Source organism: Vombatus ursinus, unplaced genomic scaffold (genome assembly GCF_900497805.2).
Source record: "Vombatus ursinus unplaced genomic scaffold, bare-nosed wombat genome assembly UNPS02014785.1, whole genome shotgun sequence".
NCBI classification, from domain to species: Eukaryota; Metazoa; Chordata; class Mammalia; order Diprotodontia; family Vombatidae; genus Vombatus; species Vombatus ursinus.
This window is the reverse complement of record NW_020954563.1, coordinates 15,646,830-15,667,865: the sequence shown is the minus strand read 5'-3', so window position 1 is coordinate 15,667,865 and position 21,036 is coordinate 15,646,830. Positions and strand designations below refer to the sequence as shown.

The 21,036-nt window shown below is 42.8% G+C and overlaps 2 protein-coding genes across 6 annotated transcripts; one reads left to right on the top strand and one right to left on the bottom strand.

The window, feature by feature from the left end:
* The first annotated feature begins 536 nt into the window (after positions 1 to 536).
* ARL10 (ADP ribosylation factor like GTPase 10) lies at positions 537 to 20,227 on the top strand. 5 transcript variants are annotated; one of them, XM_027867228.1, is made up of 5 exons: positions 537 to 814; positions 1,907 to 2,075; positions 3,682 to 3,857; positions 6,655 to 6,851; positions 20,139 to 20,227. In XM_027867228.1, exons 1-4 carry the CDS (start codon positions 653 to 655, stop codon positions 6,829 to 6,831), a joined length of 684 nt encoding a protein of 227 aa, XP_027723029.1. In that variant the 5' UTR covers positions 537 to 652; the 3' UTR covers positions 6,832 to 6,851; positions 20,139 to 20,227. The 5 variants fall into 5 exon arrangements, with proteins under 5 accessions (XP_027723029.1, XP_027723027.1, XP_027723030.1 ...); XM_027867226.1 differs by lacking the exon at positions 20,139 to 20,227 and adding an exon at positions 12,414 to 13,224; XM_027867229.1 differs by lacking the exon at positions 20,139 to 20,227 and adding an exon at positions 7,346 to 8,231 and having other exon boundaries at positions 6,655 to 6,721.
* Positions 13,319 to 21,024, bottom strand: NOP16 (NOP16 nucleolar protein). Its single transcript, XM_027867230.1, has 5 exons — positions 20,797 to 21,024; positions 20,598 to 20,703; positions 17,636 to 17,711; positions 16,177 to 16,283; positions 13,319 to 15,128 (listed from the first exon to the last, which is right to left on the bottom strand). Exons 1-5 carry the CDS (start codon positions 20,901 to 20,903, stop codon positions 14,988 to 14,990), a joined length of 537 nt encoding a protein of 178 aa, XP_027723031.1. The 5' UTR covers positions 20,904 to 21,024; the 3' UTR covers positions 13,319 to 14,987.
* Positions 21,025 to 21,036: the final 12 nt, after the last annotated feature.

The window sequence follows — 21,036 nt, the reverse complement described above, 5'->3', positions numbered from 1 at the left end:
ATATTCTACTCTTATGCCTGATCTCTTACTACTTAAGTCACTTCACTCCTCTGGGTCTCAGTTTCCCAAATTGTAAAATGGGAATAACATTGTTCATATATAAAACAAAGGAGTTGGACTTCCAGCTCCGATTCTATGCTCCTACGTTCTTCAGCATCCTCAACGCAGAGGAATTTGAAGCTGCTATTGCGACTGGAGGCATTGTACACCAGAAGCTAGCCCAGTCACGATAGCAGGAAGTGAATTCTGGGGCTTGTAGTCATTGAGGGATGGGGCTAGACTGGGGGTCCAGGGAAGGACTATCCTCAAGATGATCTGCCTAGTATAATGTTGGGACCAGGACGCTGCGGTCCCAGGGCAGGTACCAGTGGGACTGCAGATCTATCTTTTAGGTGGATGATTGCTTAATCAAACCAGCTCGAGGAAGGGAGCTCGTCCCCTTTAAGAGGGCGGGGGGAGAAGGGAGGAGAGGGAGTAAGAGTCTGCAGCCGCAGCACAGCTGGGCTGAGCCGGCTGCTTCAGGGCGGGTTTTGCGGGGTCTGGGTGGTGGCTTGGGCTGTGGTTTGGGCATAGGCTCTGCCTCTGTCTCTGCCTCTGCCTCTGGCTCCAGCTCACGCCCAGGCTCTGGCTCCTCATCCTGCTGCACCTCCTCATGGCTCCACGGTCCCTCAGCCACGTTATGCTATTGCTGGGTGGTGCTGTGGCCGTGCTGGGCTCAGTGCTCTTCTTTGTATGGAAGGCCTACTTCAGTGACGGGAGCGGGCGGCGGCGGAGGCCCTGGTGGGAAGCGGAGCTGAGCCCCTACGTGGGGGAGGTGAGCAGGATGCCTGGGCTAAGCGAGAGGAGGGCAGCGAGCCCGGCACGGAGCCCTGGAGCGAAATACGGGGAACAATACGCTCCGGACTCCAACTCAGGGTGGATCAAATGTCACCCACCCTCCCCCACCTCTTGGGAGGGCAGGCGAGGGGAGCAGGGTGGGCAATGGAATGACCTTGGGGTTTTCTCAGCTAGTTAGCTTACGATAGATAGTCTGGGTTTCCCTATGTGCATCTTTGTGCTTACACATCTGTGATTTTGTGTGTGCATCTGTGTGTGCGCACAACCATGTGTGCAAAGTTTTGTCTCACTTTTTGTATGTGTCTCTGTCTGCATTTCTATTCCTGGGGCTGTACTAGCCTGTGTCCTAATCTACTTGGTGTGCTCTAAGGTCTTTACCCTACCCTATCTTAGAGGCCTGGCCAGTTCCTATGCTAATCTAGTATTCTTACTTTCAGCATCTATAGTCATAGAGCTGAAAGGGCCCTTCCATGTGGGCTAGTTCTATTCCCCTCATTTTACAGCTAAGGAGACTCATCTTCCCAAGGCATACTCAGATATTAAGATGCAAAACCAGGAGTCAAACTTACATATTCTGATACCACAGCCATTAATGTTCTCACTTGGTTCCCATAAATTGGGCAATGCCTAGTCTCCTGCTTGTCCAGGCTAACAAATAGAGAACCTTCCTTTCCCTTATTTTACAGAATTAGAAAATTAGATATTCCCGTGGAGACTTGGGAGGGAAAGTCCTCTCTCTCAAACCAATGCTGTAGTCCAAGAAGGGTCTTAGAAAATGCACAGCTCTTTTCTTAGGTAAGGGTCACACAGATTTGTTCTTGGTACCTTTGGACACTAAGGTTGGTGAAGGTACTGTTTGGAATGTGTGAATGTCCTTTTCATTGAATTTAGTAGAGAGCTACTGTTGATGCTGCCTTCTCAAATTGGTATGCTTTCTTGGAGAACAAGGGAGGGTCAGATGTTTCCCAAGGGCTGACTAGGGGCTCCAATGTATCCCAAGGAAGGGCACAGGGTACAAAACCTGTATTCTCTATTTTGTCCTGTGTTTCTGCATCTGCTTTCTCTGCAGTTGGATCCAGATGAGCGACAGGTCCTGGTGCTGGGCCTGGATGGAGCTGGGAAAAGCACCATCCTCCACTGCCTCTCCGGCCATGGAGCCAAAGAGCGCATGGCTCCCACCTGGGGTTTCAACTCTGTTCGGCTCCCCACGGAGAGCTTCCAGATGGATTTGCTAGAGGGTGAGGTTGGCATAGCCAAGGCCCATATCAAGAGAAGGAATGGGGGAAAATAATTATAAGGCACTCAGGAAGTAAAAAATAAATTGTTAATGACATATATATATAACATATATAAATGTCACAACTGGAAGGGATGTGAGAGACCTGGTCTACCTCTCTTATTTCAGAGATGAGCAGAAATGTTCCCCGTTCTCCGGAAGCTGTCTCTTGGGGGAGACAAAACAATTAGGCAGTAATACAAGTCACTACTGTATATGCTTGAAGCTAGAGTATATGGTACAGACTCCAAGTCCTATGGGTATAGGGACCTGGGGGAAAATCTGAGTGGGCTGGAAAAGTGGAGAAAGGATTGTTGGAGGTGGTGGGGTTCCAGCTGGTTGCTGTAGGGTGGACAGGATTTGGGTGGGAAGGGAGAAGGAAGGATGTTTCAGGCTCAGGGGAGGTCTGTACAAGCAAAGAGTACAGTTAGAAACGAGCTTGTTATGTGGGAGAACAACCAAGGTAATGACCTTGATTCAATTCAGCAGGTATTTATTATGTGCCTACCATGCACCAGGCACTATTCTCAGCACTGGGAATAGGCACTGGGAATAGGCACTGGACCTGTGATTTCATAAACTTCCAGGTGAGAAACTTCCCTCTACCAGTCCAGGTCAGTACCTTCTCCAAGAGAGCTGTCTAGAACACTAATACATAGAACTATCTCTTGGGGAGACAATGACTTGCCCTGGGAACCAGTCCTGAAATCAAGTTTTCTGGCTTCAAAGCCAGCTTTCTATCCACTATGATAAGGGATGCAAAGAAAAAAAAAATAAGATAAAATAAAACAGGTTCTCCCCTCAAGGAGCTTACATTCCGCTTGACTGAGGACAAAACACATACGCAGGTAAGTAAATGCAAAATACAAAGTAACTTTACTGTAATGGGCATCACCAATAACTAAGGAAATTGGGAAAGATCTCTCTCTGTAGGAGGCAAGCAAGGTTGCTCAGCAGAGAGGAGGGCTTTCCTGGAGAGAGGAACCTTTGGGGCAAGGGACTGGTAGCAGGAATGGGCTTGTTGTACATGTATATGTGGGTGAGATTAGCCAAAATGATGATGCTGGTCCAGAGGTCAGAAAGTGGTCAGTGAATGGAGAGTTTCTAAGGCCACCAGGATGGTTTGGTGCTTTTTACAGTACATAGTACAACGTGGTAAAGAAAACTCTTGATTTGGAGTCAGAGAACCGAGTTTGATTCCTGGTTCTGCTATTTTTGGTTTTTGTCCCAAGTTCCTTCCCCACTCTGGGTTTCAGTTTCTTGATACATCAAATGTGAGAATTGAATCAGATCAGTTTCTTAACTTGGGGTCCATGAACTGTGAATAGGTTTCAATTGATCTGTAAGTTTTTGAAAAAATATTTTAATAACTGTATTTCAACGTAATTGATTTCCTTTGTATTTTATTTGATACATTTAACATTCTTTGAAGGGATCCATATGCTTCACCAGACTGCCAGGACACAAAACAAGATTAAGAACTCTGGAATAGATGATCTCTAGGGTCTTTTTCTACCATTTACACTGGGATCCTTCTGTCTGTCTCTCCCTCCATTCCTCCCTCTCAGTTGGTGGCAGCCAGAACCTGCGGTTTTACTGGAAGGAGTTCCTGAGCCAGGCAGATGTGCTGGTGTTTGTGGTAGACTCTGCTGACCGGCTACGGCTGCCCTGTGCTCGGCAAGAGCTGCACATGCTGCTGGCAGAAGATCCGGACCTTCCTGTGGTTGTAGTAGCCAATAAACAGGTCAGTGAGTCAGCTCTTGAGGGATGAAGCAGAACTTGTTTTTAGCACTAGCTCATATAGGCTGACTCAAGAATTTCAATAATAACTATAATGATTACTAAATTTTTTTAAAACTAAGTTTTTATTGATATCATTTGCTTTTTTATATTGACGTAATTTTCCCCAATATCATTCTCCCTTCCCCTTCCAGAGAACCATCCCATATAATAGACAATTTTTAAAAAGACAAATAAGAGAAAAAGAGGGAAAAATCAACATAACTGATCAGTATATCAAAGTAGCCTGAAAATGTATGATGTACCATAATTTTCGACTTCTTATCTCTGCAAAAGGGTAAAGTGGGCATGTATCCTATTTCTTCCTTTGAGCCATGATTTTTCTTTTGTGATTTTGCTGCATTCACTTTTTTGTGTGTTTCTTTCTGTTTACATTATTGTCATCATACATAGTTTTCTTGGCCCCGCTTACTTCACTCTGCCTCAGTTCATGTAGCTCTTTCCATTTTTCCTCCATATTCATTACATTCTTCATTTCTGATAAGGTAGGGCAATATTCCCTTACATTCATGTATTACAGTTTGGCCATTTCCCAATCAGGCATCAACTCTGTTTCCAGTTCTTTGCTACCAAAAATGCTGCTAGAAATACCTTGGTGTGTATAGGGATTTTTCTTCTTATCTTTAAAGCTGTATAGAGGGTGGTCTCCTTGGGATCACTGTAATTTCTATACAGCTTTAAAGGTTACAATCTTTTTTGTCTCAACATTCTTCAGAGTTAATTAGTACAAACATTATTATTATCCTCACTCTTAAAAGGAAGAAACTGAGCCTCAGCTTGGGTAAGTGCCTTGCCCGAGGCAATTTTCTTGTCTGCAAAATGGGGATAATAATAGCTTCTAACTCCAGGGGTTGTGGGTGAAGATAAAATGAGATAAAGATTGAAAAGTGCTTTGCAAATCTTAAAGTGATACATAAATAATAGCTGCTAGTCATAGCAGGAAATGGCGGAATTCAAATTTGAACCCAAGTCACAAGATTGTGGGATTTAGGGGTAGAAGGGACCTTAGAATCATCCAGTCCTGTTTCCCCGCTCAACAGTTTCACAGCTTAGGAAACTGAGGTTCAGAGGGGATAATGACCTTGCCCAAAGTTACTCAGCTAGTAAATGCTAAGACAAGGAATTAAACCTGTCTTCCAGCTCCAAATCCCTTGTTCTTCTCCTACACCATAGCTGCTCAGAGATGACTCAACTTGGGGGCTTTACCTATGTAGGACATATGGGTTTTAAAGAAGGAACAAGACTTTAGAGATGATCTCATTTTGTAGGTGAGAAGATTGAGGCCCAGACAGGAAAATTAACTTGTTCAGCCTTCGTGTAAGGAGCCGTGTTGAAGGATGAAGGGAAGGGAGAGTAGATTGACAGGCTTATTAAGATGCCAACACTAGCTGTGTGACCTTGGGCAAGTCACTTAACCCTGATTGCCTCACCAAAAAAATAAATAAAATAAAATAATAATAATTTTTTAAAAAGAAGCCAACAGATTTTCCTGTAATTTCATTTGTTTAAAATGGAATCTGGTGTAGGGAAAGAACCTTAGATTTGGATTTGGATTCAGAAGACTAAACTAAGCCATTTCCTTTCTTTGGGATCATTTATTGATCTGCAAAATGAAATTTAACAAGTACTGTGCTAAAAAATCAAAGGAAAAACAGTCTATACCTTCAAGAAGCTTACATCGTACTGGGAATTCAAACCAGATTCTTGATTGCCAGTTCAGGGTTCATTCCAATACAAACATCTTCCTAAACTAGCTGAGAAGTCCTATAACAAGAGTGAGGAGAATAGGGAAGTTAGATGATGTCTAAGGTCCCCTTCCATCTTTATGTCCTAAAGTCCTTCTACTCACATAAAGCCCCTAAGCTGAGGCATCCTTTAAAGCCATATTGTAATGGAAAAGAACAAGGGACTTAGAGTCAGCAAACCTGGGTTGTAGATCCTCTGATTCCCCCCATCCCCCATTTTTATCTAAGAGCCAGTGTCTACAGTGGGAAATGTGGCAATTCTAGGTATGTCATGGATGTCAGGAGGGCAGTCAGTCAATCAACAAGCATTTACTAGGTACTTACTACATGTCAGATATTGTCTTAAGTGGGGAGGATAGGCAAAGAAAGGCAACATACAACAAATTTTATATACATATATACAGTGAAAAGTGTGTGTGTGTGTGTGTGTGTGTGTGTGTGTGTATATATATATATATACACACATATATGTGAGATATATGCAATGGAAGTCATTGAAGGCCATTCCAGAGAGAAAGCACTGGGATGGATTGGGGAGAAGAGGTAGGAATGGGGAGGAGGGAAGGAAGTGGATCAGGAAAGGTCTCCTGCAAAAGGTTAGGATTTGAACCAGGGAAGTCAGGAAGTAAGGAGGGAGGGCACTGCAGGCATGGGGGACAGCCATTGAAAGGAATCCCTCCTGCAAGGCCCACCACTATCCAGTATTTAATCAGCAAAGCTATCCAGGGACCACTAGAATGACTGGAGGTAACAAGGGTGGGGGGTTAGAAAGAGAATAATGAAAGACAAAGGAGGTGGTAAGGGCAGGTAGATATGGGAGATGAGGGAAGAGTTGAATCCATACTAAGGGACTCCACTGTTTTACCCTCCCCAAATTCCCCTCCCCTGAAGCAGGGCTAATGGACACTGGCCCACCTGCCCTCTGGGGTAACCCATCTACAGTGTGACAAATGCCATGGTATTGCCATTCAGACTTGGCTCCCTCTTCATCTGTAGGACAAGAGTGAGGCCTTAAGCGTGGCTCAGCTGCAGCAAGAACTGGACCTGCAAGCCTTTGGCCAGCGTGAGTTCTTTTTGCTGCCAGCCAGCATTCCCCCTGCTGGGCCAGGTTCTTCACCTCCAAGCATTCACCATGTCTGGACACTGCTATTGGACCTTCTCTCCCAAGCTTGACTGGGAATATACCTCCTGGGGTAAGGGCTCCCCACTCACCTTCCCACCCAGCCCATAACCTTCAGGTTGGAGAGGTGCTTTTGTGAGGATCACTGAAAGCCCTGGATTTGGAGCCAAGACCTAGGTTCCAATCTAGACCGCCAGGGAAGTCACTGCACCTCACCTGTGTCCTCATCTGTAAGATGAGGGGTTGGTCCAAAGTGGTTCTTTTAGGTACAAAATCCTGAACCTGGATCCTAAAATTATAATCCTGGTGCTCAGATGAAAAGAATTTAGGAGCTCAATAGATACTGTTGGCTTCCTTCTTTTCCTTAGGCTTCTGGGTAAATCTGGGCTCCCAGGAAAGAAATCCATAGAGGGATACTTTCCTTCTCTGCCTACTGTATCTGGGATGACTAGGGCAGTGGTCACCTTTCAGGGAGCCCCACAGTGAGCAGCCCTTTTAAGCTCTGCTCTCAGGCCACAAAGTGGCCCTTTGGATAACCTGCCTACAGTGCCAAACCATCTCATACAGGAAGTGGCCTATGAATGATACTATAGTATAATGGAAGAAAACACTAGATTTGGAGTCAGAAGACCTGGACTCGAATTTAACTGTGTTACTTATGATCCATCTGACTGCAAGCAAATTGCTTTCCTTCCTTGAGCCTCAGTTTCTTCATCTCTGCCTGGCAAAAGAACCCCTGTCTCACAGGGTCATGGTGAGGCTCAAGAGAACTTGGTGCTACTGACCTCACAGGGTTGTTGTGGGCAATGTGTTTTGTGAATTATAAAGCACTGTGGAAATATAAACTATTATTTTAATTTTTATTATTAAGGAAGCATGGCATAGTAGATAGTCAGTAAAACCTCGGTTCAAGCCTCATTTCAGACTGATACTGGCTATGTGGCCTCAGTTATGCTACTTTGCTTTTCTTGGACTACAAATTACAGAACAGGTGTTGGTACAGGAAGTTTCCTGACTCGCAATTCCTTACACTACTGAAATCATAGGTCAGGACTAATTCCCCAATTATTTATTGGTGTTATGTTATTCACTGTTTGATTTGCTTCCTGGGTTTCCATGAAGGTGGATGAAGAAAGTTTATTTTCAGGGCCTGACTAGTGGTTAGATGGGGAGTATATAGTTTTCATGTAGGTACTGCAAAGGGACAGAGCTGGGCCTAGAACTGAACCGAAGATAAAGTGGGATTGCCTTTGACAAACTGCAGCACTTTTAATGATCCCAAGCTGCTAGCTGCAGTAAAAGTCTTCCCCCCTTTTGGGGGGGGGGGGGTCCATTCCAGCATTTTATTTGTAGGTTATGTGTTACACCCTTAGAAAAAGAATCCCAGGGGCAGCTAGGTGGCGCAGTGGCCCTGAAGTCAGGAGCACCTGAGTTCAAATCCGGCCTCAGACCAAACACTTGATACTTACTAGCTATGAGGGCAAGTCACTTAACTCCAATTGCCTAAAAACAAAAAAAAAAGGAATCCCGGGAATCTTCCTCCTGTGTTTTCATCTTGCTTCCTCACGTTCCATGATGCCAGCTGAGGTTTCAAGCACAATGAACCCAAACTGACAGGATGGTAGATTATTCTGCCACTTTTCCAGATCTTTCAATTGAACATCACATCTGGGGCTAATTACATACATCACACTTGTTTAATCTGCCCATGAAGTTCACAACAATTTCTCCTACTCTGTGATAACCAGTGATCTCAAATTTGCCAATGTAACCGTGCTTCATCATGAGTTAAGAACCGAATTACTTTAGAGCACAGCCTAATGAGAACCTTGAATTTTCCTCACTTTTCTGCATTGCTGGTGTTTTTGAGAGCATCTGCCAGGCCATTCATGCATACCATGGTGGTGGTGCTACAAGATGGCAGAAAGAGGACAGGTTGGATGAGTGTGTAGAGATATGGGAAGCGCAAAAGCCCTTCTTCTTAAGGCCAACATTTCACCCAGTGATGCTGTAAGGCTAGGAATCATGGAATGCCACATTGTCTGAAGAATCAAAAGTACCAGTGACCCAAAGGGCAGTGAGGCGATTGAATACTGAAGTGACAAGTGCAAAAAGTGAAGTGGTGAGTGCAAAAAAAGTACCTATTACCAGTGGTGAACTTGAAGAATGGTATGGAGTCTACTATGGAACACAAATATGACTAGAAGTAGGCTGATCATGGAGCAAGAATGACAGATATTAAGTATAGCCATGGCATCCAGAACATATTAAAAGAATTCAAAAAGGCCCCCAGAACATTGGGCAGAGCACCTACAGATGACGACGGACAGCATGTGAGATGGCTACAACTTGACAGCTGAAATCTGGACCAGTGGAGGGAGTGCTCATGCCAGTTTCATTTCCAGGATCTGACTCTACCAAGGGTACAGTGATTGCCAAGTTCCTTTCCCTAGGCTCCTGGAGGCAATGACACCAACATTTCACATCTAGTTACTTCTAGGCATCTGTCCTTCACTGGGCTCTGGCCCTGGCCTATTGTGATCAATTGTTGTGACACGTTTCCAGGTCTCCTCCTAGGGCTGTCTTTTAAAACTATTCTTATTTCAGTGACATTGATATTGAGGATATGTTCTCCAAGCAGGTTCTGGGGGAAAAAAATGCCAAGTTCTAAGTTTACTTGCTTCTTGACCTAAAGTCAGGGAAGAAGATTTAACATTTGTGGACTAACAGGCACTTTGCTGAGGTACTGTGACCCTGGCCAGACCCAACATCTCTCCAGGTCCCTTCCTCAGGGCTGTTAACACTCCAAAACAAGCACAAACTGTTAGTAAGATGATGAAAAAAATGGAGGCAGCTGTTGTGTAGTACATTGAGTCAGAAGGCCTAGGTTTGAGTTGTGACTTTGTGTGACCTTAAACAAATCACTTCCTCTTGAGGCCTGTTTCATCAACAGTAAAATAAAAGGGGCAGAGTTGATGATTTCAGATTCCGTCCAACTTTAAAATCTTGTCCTGCATATTATTACAGACTGTCAAGAGTACTGTATCCATGTACTGTGCATTAATTCTTCTCCTGCATCTATCCACATAGGCTCACGGGGCAGAAAACTGCTCAGTGAAATCATCCCATTAGGCCAGCAGGGCTGGGCTTGAGCTTCAGTCCAAGATAGCAACCTCCCCATTTAAAATTTCTATAGGAAGCAGGCTCAAATTCCAGACTCAATCATGTTTCCTGGTGCTGTTATTTATATATTGAATGGTGGTCAACATGGCCAGAAAGGGCAAAATGACTAAAACTGTGGATGTCATTAAAGTAATGGCCTGCACAAGAGGGCACGGAGATCATGTCACTGGGCTTTTAGACCTTGGAAGGCTGTGAAATACTGTAATGGTGTCAACTCGGACTTACAGTGAATTTAAAATCCGTACTAGCTGTCTGCCACTATCAGGCTGGCACTCTCAGGGAATGCAAACAAATTCTATAGTTAATTCTACTAAACATCATCAAGTGTTCTAAAGCCAAATTACAGAGTGAATTTTAATTTATCCATGCTAATGTTCCCTTTGAATCAGCTAATAACCACATAGGAAGTATGGTTAAAGTATAAAAATAACACTTGTATGGGAGTAAAGAGGCTTGAATTCTTGTCTGGGCTTTACCACTAACTGTGCACGTGACCTCAGGCAAGTCACTTCCCCTTTTTGGGACCCATCTGCAAAATGGGTTAGACTAGATGATCTCTAGGTCCTTTGTAGCTCTGAAATGCTAGTTGTAACATCTTTATGGTTACACACACACACCCACACACCCCTGCTTTTTATATTTAGAAAAAAAAATTTAGGGAGGTAAATTTTTACTAAGTAAATCTAAAAGTAACAAAAATAAACTTCAGTTCCACAATGCAGCTAAATTAGAGGAGCAAGATATATAAAAGTGAGGCAAGAATGAATGAAAGAAGGCTTAAGTTTGGAAGTTTGTGTCCTAGAAGAATACTCATCATACCCCACGGTCCATTTTTGTTGTAAACAAAAATTGTCACTGCCATTTGGAATTCTAATTAGCTGTTTAGCCATTTAGAAAAGTCTTATTTCCCATGGAATCTTAAAAGGTCATTACGTGTGGCAAGTATTGATTTAAGATTTTAGAAATGCCCTTTGCAATTTTAGAGTTTGTCTGGGTCCTTTAACCATCAGAATAATTTCCTGCCTTCCCTTTAGCATATGGACCACAGCTTCCTTATTCTGTAATAAATATATTTGGAACCAATATTGCCCTTAGACTTTGTGAATACTTTTCTCACCACCAAAAAAATCAGAGTTGGGGTCATTTGAGAATTTTTTTAAAAGCTTCATTGGAAATATTCTTCAGGAATGATGCTGCATGGAAGAGCTAGAGGCTCCTGGGAATTGTTACCTGGGCTAGAGGGTTGCCAATCGCAGCATTATCACCTCTTTTTGAGGTGTCAGTTGGGTTATATGTAAGCTTTCCTCCTGATTCATAACTAATCATTGTGCTTCACAATGGAGATTGTTAAATCCCTCATCTCACCTGGTACCCAATAGGACAAAATAAGAACATAAATATTATTTGCTAAGGACTCTTAGCTGCCTTTTAGTTCTGGTGCTTCTTCCTCAGCTACTCCTGAGAAATAATTTTTCTCACCCAAATCTGACCCTTTGGAACTCTGCTCCCTATCTATTCTGCTATAAAGACAACCCTGGCAACCCAGCTCCTTTCACTACCTGAATTCCATGCAGCTAGCTCCTAACCTAGAGCTTCTGCCTTGGAGGATCCAGCCTAGATATGCATGCCCCCTTCTCTGATCCCAAACTTACCTTGCTGTTAAACAGCAGCTACATCAAGAACTTACATGTACAGAGCCCCTGTCTTGATTGACTTTAACTAGATTAAAAACCTCTTGAGAGACACAGGATTTAATGTGACAAAAGGATCTAGAGATCATCCAATCTAATGTCATCATTTTAAACTAGGAATCCAAGGCCCAAGGAATAGGAAATAAGAAAACCAGGATTTGAACCCAGGCCCAGTGATTGTAGATCTACTGTCTTTCTACCATAACAGTTTAGGAAGGTTAAATGCCTACTGATGGTCTAAAAAATTTATCAGTTGCTTCCCATGACTAGGATCTTTCAAACTTGGTTCTAGAACTAAGCCTTTTTCACAAGGGGTGAGAAGTAGACACAGCTCATTATTCAGCATATTGCTCTGAATAGACCTTTTTCTTCAAATGATATCTGTATAATCAGTGTTCAGGATATAACCATACTCTTAGTAGAGATGCCAGAGATTAACTTCTTTGGCCCTGTTTCCTAATCTGAAAGTGAGGAGGCTAAAACTAGATAATCTCTAAGGTTCCTTCCTGCTCAGATTATAAAAGTGAAAATAATAAACATGAGAAAGCATATTTATTTGAATAAAAAATGTAAAAATTTTCACAGGAAATATTTTTAATAAGGTACTTAATGGTAACTTTTTTCAGGGTATGTGTATGTTTTTCTTCTAAAGAGACTTCATTTTAACAGTCTGGCATCAATGTGGGAAACTGAACTGACTTTTTGTGATTACTAAAGCTAAATACAGCCATGAAAATAATGTACGTTTTTGTATTTCCAAGGAGAACTCTTCACACTCAGCCCCCATGTAAGTCTAGAAAAATGGTTCTTTGTCAGAAGAAACAGTGCAGATACGTCTGAAGCTTCTTCTGGCCAGGACTTTGGTTCACTCACTCCAACAAGCCAGCAGTAATACGAAGATCTCAATGCCCAGAAACACTAGATAAACACAACTGTCTGGCTTCTACCATGACAATGGCCTTCAAAATACCAGTGTTATCTTGGTATCCCAACCCATGGTGAGGTCTAGGGAGACTGGAAAATGGTACAATAAACAATGCTTCAACACACAGAAAACTGCTTTGGATACGGTAGCCACTGAAAAATGTGTTAATTAATGTCATTAACTCAACACCTTAATACAGCAGTTAGGCTACACTGGAGCTGGGTTCAAAGAACATACGTATGAATCTTATTACTTGTGTGACCTTGGAAGTCTTGTCACCTTTTTGGGCCAGTTCTCATCTATTAAATGGTGATAATTCCATCTGTAGCACCGATCCCCAAGGGTTGTTGTGAGGATACTAGGAGGTAATGTAGGAAAGAAAAGTGCTTTGTAAACTTTCAATGTTGTCAGCTAGTATCCGAATCCCTTCTGTGTTAGGATCCACAGCATTTCCTCTCAGATTCCTATGGATTGGAATCACATGTTTTAGTTTAACTTGGTGATCAAGCATAAGTACGAGGAAAGAAACCTCAAGCCTTCCCTTCTCTGGAGCTATTTGGATGGATGCCCATTAAGAAAAAGAAGAATGGCCAACATCCAATTCTGAAAGGCAAAGTGTTAGTCTTCTACCTAAGACCTTATGTTTACAGTTTTTCTGAGGAAGTACATAAACTGGATTACTGGTGGCTAAAAGATGACTGTGAAACTAAATGCCAGAAGTACAAAATAAAAGAAATGTTATTAAGGAAAAAAAAACCTTCAGTTTATTTAACACAATTTTGGTTTGGAAGAAACACTATGGTATTGTGGGAAAAGCAATGCTACTTGGAAACAAAAACCTTGGGGAGAGTTTCAGCTCCACTTCTTATCAGGTACATAATCTTGGGTAAATCCTTTAACTTCTTTTACTTTCTATGTTAACAAATCTGGACTTGGGAGTTGGAAAACCTAGGTTCAAATTCTAGCTCTGGCACTTCCTGTCAAACCTTCTGGGCCTCAGTTTCCTCATCTGTAAAATGGAGGGACTGGAGTAGATTACTTTTAAGATTCCTTCCATCTCAGTTTGCCTGAAGACAACTTTGGGTGGGTTGGGTTAATAATGATTGTTTTCTTCAAATAGTTTAGAAGTTGTATGTTAAAGGAATCAGTCTTATTTTATCTCCAAAGGATAGGAAAAGGAATAATAATGGGTGAAAAGCACTGATTTCAGTTCCATAAATGGAATAATTTCCTAATAATTAGAGTCGTCACAAAAGTAAATTTCTCCATTGCTAGCAATCTTCAAGGAGAAAGTGGGTCCCCTGAGCAAGTGTGAGGAGATTACTGTTTAGGTGCAGATTAGATTAGATGACCTGAGGTTCCTTCCAGCTAACAATTATGACGCTATATGAATATCAATCCTAGCTACTTCTCAGTTAATTCCTAAGAGCTGTTAGAAAAGTGCTTTATAAATTGCAAGGCACTGTATAAACTAAAGGTATTACTCTTAAGACAAATAACAGCTGATATTTACGTAACATTTTATGGTATACAAAGCACTTTACTTATTTTACAACTACCCTAGAAGACAAATAGTACAGGTAACAGCCTCACTCTCAGATGAGGAAACTGAGTAGAAGAGAGGTCAAATGACTTGCCCAGTTTAATATAATATAACACAACATACAAAAAGGAGAGGCTGTGTAGGAAGACTACTATTTCACTCTTAGGGCCTAAGTACTTCCAACTAGTTATGTGGTCCTGAGCAAATAACCTCACTGCTTTTGGGCCTCACCCTTAAAATGGGGAAATTAGGGCCTGGGGAATGCTTAGCCTGAAAGAAAACGTGGGTGGGTTATGACTGCTGGCTTCAAGCATCTGCAGGGCAGATTTGTAGAAAAGGGATTAGACTTCTTTCCTCTTTCCCCCATGGAGTAGAACCAAAGGGAAAGAGCTGTACAGTGAACCAGACACAGCTTCAGCAAGGGCTAGAAGGATGCTCTAATAGTGGAGGGTAACTAGGCGGAAGGAACTTCTGAGTGCCCAGACTCGGGGGAATATTGCCCATCTTAACCCATGACCTCTTTTGTTCTACAACAGCCATTTGAAAGCTTCAAAGCCACGTGAACTTTAATGTTCAAAGACTGCATTTTAAAAAATCCCTTCTATAGAGGCAACTTGTTCTGGCTCCTTCCCATCTCCAACTCCCTGAAATCTACTTCTTACAGCAATAGCACAGCCCCTTTCTATGATCCATCACCAGCTGGGAAAAAAAGACTGGGTACAACCTTGGGGAAATCCAATAAAGTATGGAAAGGACTCCTTTCTTGCCAGATGTATTTTCCCCACCGAGTTCTCCAGGCCACCAACCACCCAGGCCTCCAACAATGCTCACTTAGCTAAGACACAACTGGCTTATGGCACAGGTCCTTCACTCTACTTCCATTTTGTTCTTCAGGGAATCAATAAAGGATTGGAACTCCTCAGGGTAAAACCGCTTGTATACATTAATCTTGCTCTTGATCTGCTTTGGAGTGTCTTGATAGTAATTCTTCTCATCCCGGGCCATTGCCTAAGGAGAAAAGGAAGCAGAGAGATGATCCAGAAAGTTCATGAGATTGCCTTCCTGCTCCATATCTCTCTTCCTCCATCCGGACCCACTCTTCAAAAAGTAAAGCCCAAACCTATACAGGAATTAAGTCAACAACTAACACAACATGCTGGTCTGCTAAATCTCAGAGCTAAAAGATCCTGGAGAAGCTATTTCAGTAGCTGATGGCTCTTACCAGGGAATCTCATACCCCAAATCCAGGCACTTTAGGAGAATCCAAAATGAAAAACCATTTCAGCCTTGCCAAAGGAGGAAGTAGATAAGAAGAGGGCCATATGCTTTTTATGGTATGGATGAAGCATCGGGCTGAAAGGCCGCCTAGTGTATTGGACTTAAAAGAGTAAGCAAACCTGGGAATCAGAAATTCTGAAACATAAGCATGACTCTGAAGTCACCCTACATCTCTAAGCCTCAGTTTCCTCCTCTATAAAATTTATACTGCCCTCCCCACAGAACTGTTGTGAGGAAAGAATATATTATAAACCCTAAAGTGCTTCATAAGCAGGAATGATCACTTTTCTGTTCTGAGCAAAGTGCCTCCAACTTGCTACTATAGCAAAGTATTTCTGAAAGAATGTAACATCACATTGCCAATTCCTGTATATATCTTATGGGCTGGAATAGACTTCCTTTAAAAAAAAAAAAAAATCCATACACATCAGTCACTCTTTAACAAACCATGTCTTCCTCTCTTCTTTCCTCAAGTATCATTTTCAAGAGCAAATAATGTGGAAATGTTTTGCATAATTCCATATGTATAATGGGTATTGTATTCCTTGCCTTCTCAATAGGTGGGGGAGGGTAAGAATTCCAAAGGGGGGGGGGGGGGTTAAGCAAAGCCAAAACAAACTGTATGTCTTTTATACAGATGCTCAGAGGGAAATCACACACGTTAACTACCACAAGCCATTCAGCCACAATGCCAGGATGCTCAGGCACTTTGGGATAAAGGGTCAATGGTCCTTCTGGGCAGGGCCTAAGAGACCCAAGAGGTCAACTGAATGCTCACCTTATAGTTCTCCCCGTGATTCTCAACCATGTATCGCACATAGTCAATGAGGTCCCGTGAAAGGGTATTACCCTTCTTCTCAGGCAGGCTGGCCTCCTCTTCTAGGTCTGGAAACAGAGGGAAAAAATACATAACCCAGCCTTTTCCTTTAGATTCTCATTAACATGTAACTCATCAACATTCTTAAGGCCACCTAACCTATGCACATAGGAGACAGCTAATCTTCCATTAGGGTGGTAAAAAGAGAATACTCAGGAGTATTCAAACCTGGGTTTAAATCTTGCTTCCAACGCTCTAGCTGTGTGACCTTGAGTTGAGTCACTCATATACTAAAAACAAGGATAATGATATCTCTACTACCAACGCACAGTGCTGTGATGAAGAAAGCACTTTTTTTGTTTCTTTTGGTGAGGCAGCTGGGGTTAAGTAACTTGCCCAGAGTCACACAGGTAGTGAGGCTGTGTCTGAGGCTGAATTTGAACTCAGGTCCTCCTGACTCCAGGGCAGGTGATCTATCCACTGCGCCACCTAGTTGCCCTGGAAAGCACTTTTAAAACCTTAAAACACCACAAAAATAGGAGTTGTTATTGTTTTCTGATAGGATATAGCTTCCTAAAACTATAGGTAACTAGACATCACCTCAAGGCAACCAGACTACCACCAGGAACCCAAATTCAGTCTCTTTCCCCACCTTCCCACCACCACCACATAACAATTTTTGAGTGTAATACATAACTCAAACTATTAAGCATCCCTTCCCCCACACCTTCCCAGTAAGTTGGCAGAAAGAATAATGATTTTGGAGTCAGAAGTTCAGAAATCAAATTATTCTATTTTCTATGTGACTTTGAACAAGCTAATTAACCTGAGCCTCAGTTTCCTCATCTGTAAAATAAAGAAGTTAGATTGGATGATATCTATAGTCCTGTTCTGCTAAATTCTATCATCCTATGAACTCCCTGGGTTCTAGTACTAGCTTTGCCACAAACTCTGCTCTCAGGCAAGTTTGGCCTAAATGCCTCTTGTTAGGTCACATTCAATCCTCTGATTTTAAACTCTTCCGAATGTCCATTCTATTATGACAAAGCACCATCAGCCTCTGTCAAAATGTGCTTGGCCAAGACCTAAACTTTCCACTTGTTTAATGATTCATTTCTAAAGTATGTTCACATCTAGAATTAACTCAAAACAACCCAGCCAGATGAGGAAAGGGATTTTTATTCCCATTTTATGAATAAAAATCTGAGGCTCAGGATGGTTAAGTATTGCCTATGGTGATATTAGTAAGTGGTTAAACTAAAATACAAATTCAGATATTCTGACTTACAATCTTGTACTGTTTCCAAAATAATCCACATCAGTATGTGTACACAGTAAATCTGGAGACCAATTTCCAGACTCATCTTGAGGTGATGAGATAGGAGGCACATATTCCAAGTAAGCATAACAACATACTTACCATTTAAGACATATGGTTTCCGAACTATCTTGCTGGGCTTTTTTTCCTTGCTAACATCCACATCCATTGCTGTTACCTATAAGGAAAGACACTGTCTATGAAGAAATATGCTTGGAATATGATTTCACAATTGCAGGGCAGAGACTGGGAAATGACTGTGGTGTTTAAAAAACTCAAAAGCCATTGATGAAACTACAATCAAGTGGTCCATCATTCTGTGAAAATAGCTCCCAGAGTGCTTGCTCTTTAACCAAACACACCAAAATTATTTGCTGAGGTGTCCATACTGAGGCTAACAAAAAAAAGTGGCAGCAAGGACAACTTCTCTGTAGTCAAGTAAACAAGCTTTTAATTAAGTGCCTGTTATATGCCAGGCATGGTGCTAAGCTTTGGTGACATAAAGAAAGTAACAACAGTCCCTGCCCTCAAGAAGCTCACAATCTAATGGGGGGGACACAACAATCAACTATGTACCAACAAAATCTATACATGATTAGAGATAATCTCTAACATTAACAACGACAAAGAAAAGCATCTTGCAGAAAGTGGAATGTTGTGGAAAGCATATCAAAAGGACTGAGAAATAGATTGGACAGGGGTGGGGTATGTGTGAAAGTATAGGAAGGAAGGAAAGAAATATTTATTAAGTGCCTACCATAGTTGAGGCAGACACAGGTTTAAGTGACTTACCCAGAATCACACAGCTAGTAAGTATCTGAGGGTAAAGCCCAGAGCTGTATCCACTGTGATACCCAGCTGCCAAGAGTGAGGAGATGATGACTCCTAGATTGTCAACCTAGATGACTAAGGATGGTGTGCTCTTGACAGTAATAAGGAAGTTATGAAAAAAAGTGTTTTTAAGGAATAAAAATGAGTTACATTTTGGACACATGGAAATTACGCATGACAGGATAGGTAACTGGGGGTGTGAGAATGGAGGTCTGGAGAAAGGTTAGGGCTGCATAAACAGATCAGAAAAGCATATTCTAAGCTATAAAATGTAGGCATACATGATTTATTTCTAAGGTCCCTTCCAGCTCTGACACTGTGATTCCTTTTACAGTTTTTCCTCAGGTCCCATATGTATATCTTCCCTGGAGACCTAAGCTGATCAAGGCTGTGTGTCATATTTGTATTCAGAAGAGTCTGATGCTTCCCATATTGTCTTTTTTGTTGAGGCAATTAGGGTTAAGTGACTTGCCCAGGGTCCCACAGTTAGTAAGCATAGACTCCTTTTTTGTATGAACTAGTAAAAAGTAAGAGTTAAGAACTAGTGACAGGGCCATATAGTCCATTTTAGAGATAAAAAACCAAGGCTCAGAATGGTGAAGTGATTTGCTTGTGGTTATATAGCAAGTTAGTAAAACCAAGACTAGAACCACTTAGGTCTCCTGACTCCAAGTTCTGTGCTTTTGTCACTAGGCTTACTTTCCCACCTGAAATAAATGTCAGAGAAGCTAGTCCTGTGATAGTGCCATGGTTTAACCCAAGCCTAGGCAGGCATGAAGAAGGACTTAGCCTATCCCCCACAAAGCACCAAGAGGCTACTATGACTGAGGGTTAAAGAATGCCTCATTTCCCATGTATTGGGGAAGTAATGTCAGTCCCAGGATAGGAAAAGCTCAGGCAGGGGCAGAATCATAATTATCAATTCTGATACCTGAGGCAAGAACCATAAACTGTGAAGTACAACAGGTGACATTAAATTAGTTTTGTAAGGCAAATTCAACTGGGAGAGTGTGAAAGCATTTCAGACCTAAGGACATATCCCTAGACACCAGACCAGTGAGATGACAAACCCATCTCAAACCCCTTTGCCACTGGAAGAGGAGAAAGTGTAGAGCTTTGCAAGGGATTAGTTCACCTGGAATGGGGGAATGCATGCTATCTACTAGCCTATTTCATGTAGATATTCCTAATTAGATGCTAAATGAAGTTGTGCCAACCTGATATTCAAGTTCAGCACTCCAGTCAATAAATAAGCAGTACCCCCTATATGCTAGGATCCTAGCTAGAGTCCTCTCCCTCAAGGAACTTAACTTGGGAAACAACATATACATAAATAAGTAGGTACAAACAATATACAAAGTAAATACAAGATAATAGGGAAGGGAGAACAGATGAGATGGACAGGAAAAGACATTAGCAACTGGGAGAATCAGGAATGGCCATCACATGTAGGTGATGGCATCTGAGCTAAACTTTGAAAGAAGTAATGGATTCTAAGAGTCAAAGGTGAAGAATAAACAATTCCAAGCATGGGGAATTGTGAAAAGGCTAGAAGATGGGAGGCAGAATACTGTCTGAAGGGCAGTAAATAGGTCAACTTGGCTGGAATTTAAGAGAAGGGGATTAATGTGTAATAAATCTGGAAAGCTAAACTGGAGTCAGGCTGCAAGAGATATCAAATGCCAAAAAGAGAGGTTGTATTTGATCCTATGGGGAACAGGGAACCACTGAAGCTTAACCAGGGAATGACATGATGATCAGATCTATGTTTTAGGAATATCACTTTGGCAACTATTCAAGCAATGGACTGGAAAGCGTGAGAATGGACTGTGGAGACTGGAGATAGGAGACAAACCAAGGAGGTTAATAGTCAAGGTAAGAGATGATGAGAGCCTGAACAAAGACAGCAACTGGGTGAATAAAGAGGAGACTCATTTGAAAGACGTTGTGCCAGCAGAGCAAAGGGCAGGGAATGTTTTTGACTTTCCTCCTACCTCCAGCACTTAACACCATGCCTGGCACTTAATGAATGCTTGCTGAATGACTGGGAGGCTGGCACGGGAGAGTGAGGGGTCGATTGACTCCTGGGTGCGATGGGAATCTGGGTGAGTGGCCGGCGACAGAGAGAGTGCCAAAGGTGAGTTCTCCGCTGGATTCGGGATGCCCGAAGGACCCACCCGCTAGAGGCTCTGTTCTGGGGGCCCTGCGTGAGTGGGGGGGGGCCGGGACGTACCTTTCTCCGGAAGGGCACGGCCCTGTTGGGATCCATGGCCAGGCCCATCTCCGCCAGGTTCTGCTGCACAGACTTGGAGCGGTCCCAGGCATGACGGATGTGGGAGCTGCGGGAGCAGAAGCAGGGCCGTGAGCGGAGCCCGCTTCGCCTCCCGCACGGCCCGCGCCCTCAGTCCCCCAGCCCCGGCCCTCGCGCTCACCACTCGATCTTCGGCGCGGCTTTCCTCCGCGCGTTACGGTTCAGCCGTTTCCGGTTGACATTATAACCGAACTTCCGCCGCCGGTTCTTTCCCTTCGCTTTAGGCATCGTGACGACTCCGGGCCCACCGCTTCCAACCGCTCACACGCGCCCAACCGAAGTCACCGATGACCCGCGTGGAAGCCGTTCGCTTCTTTTTCCGCAGCCGCCGACGCAGACGTAGACGCCTCCGCCTTTTCTG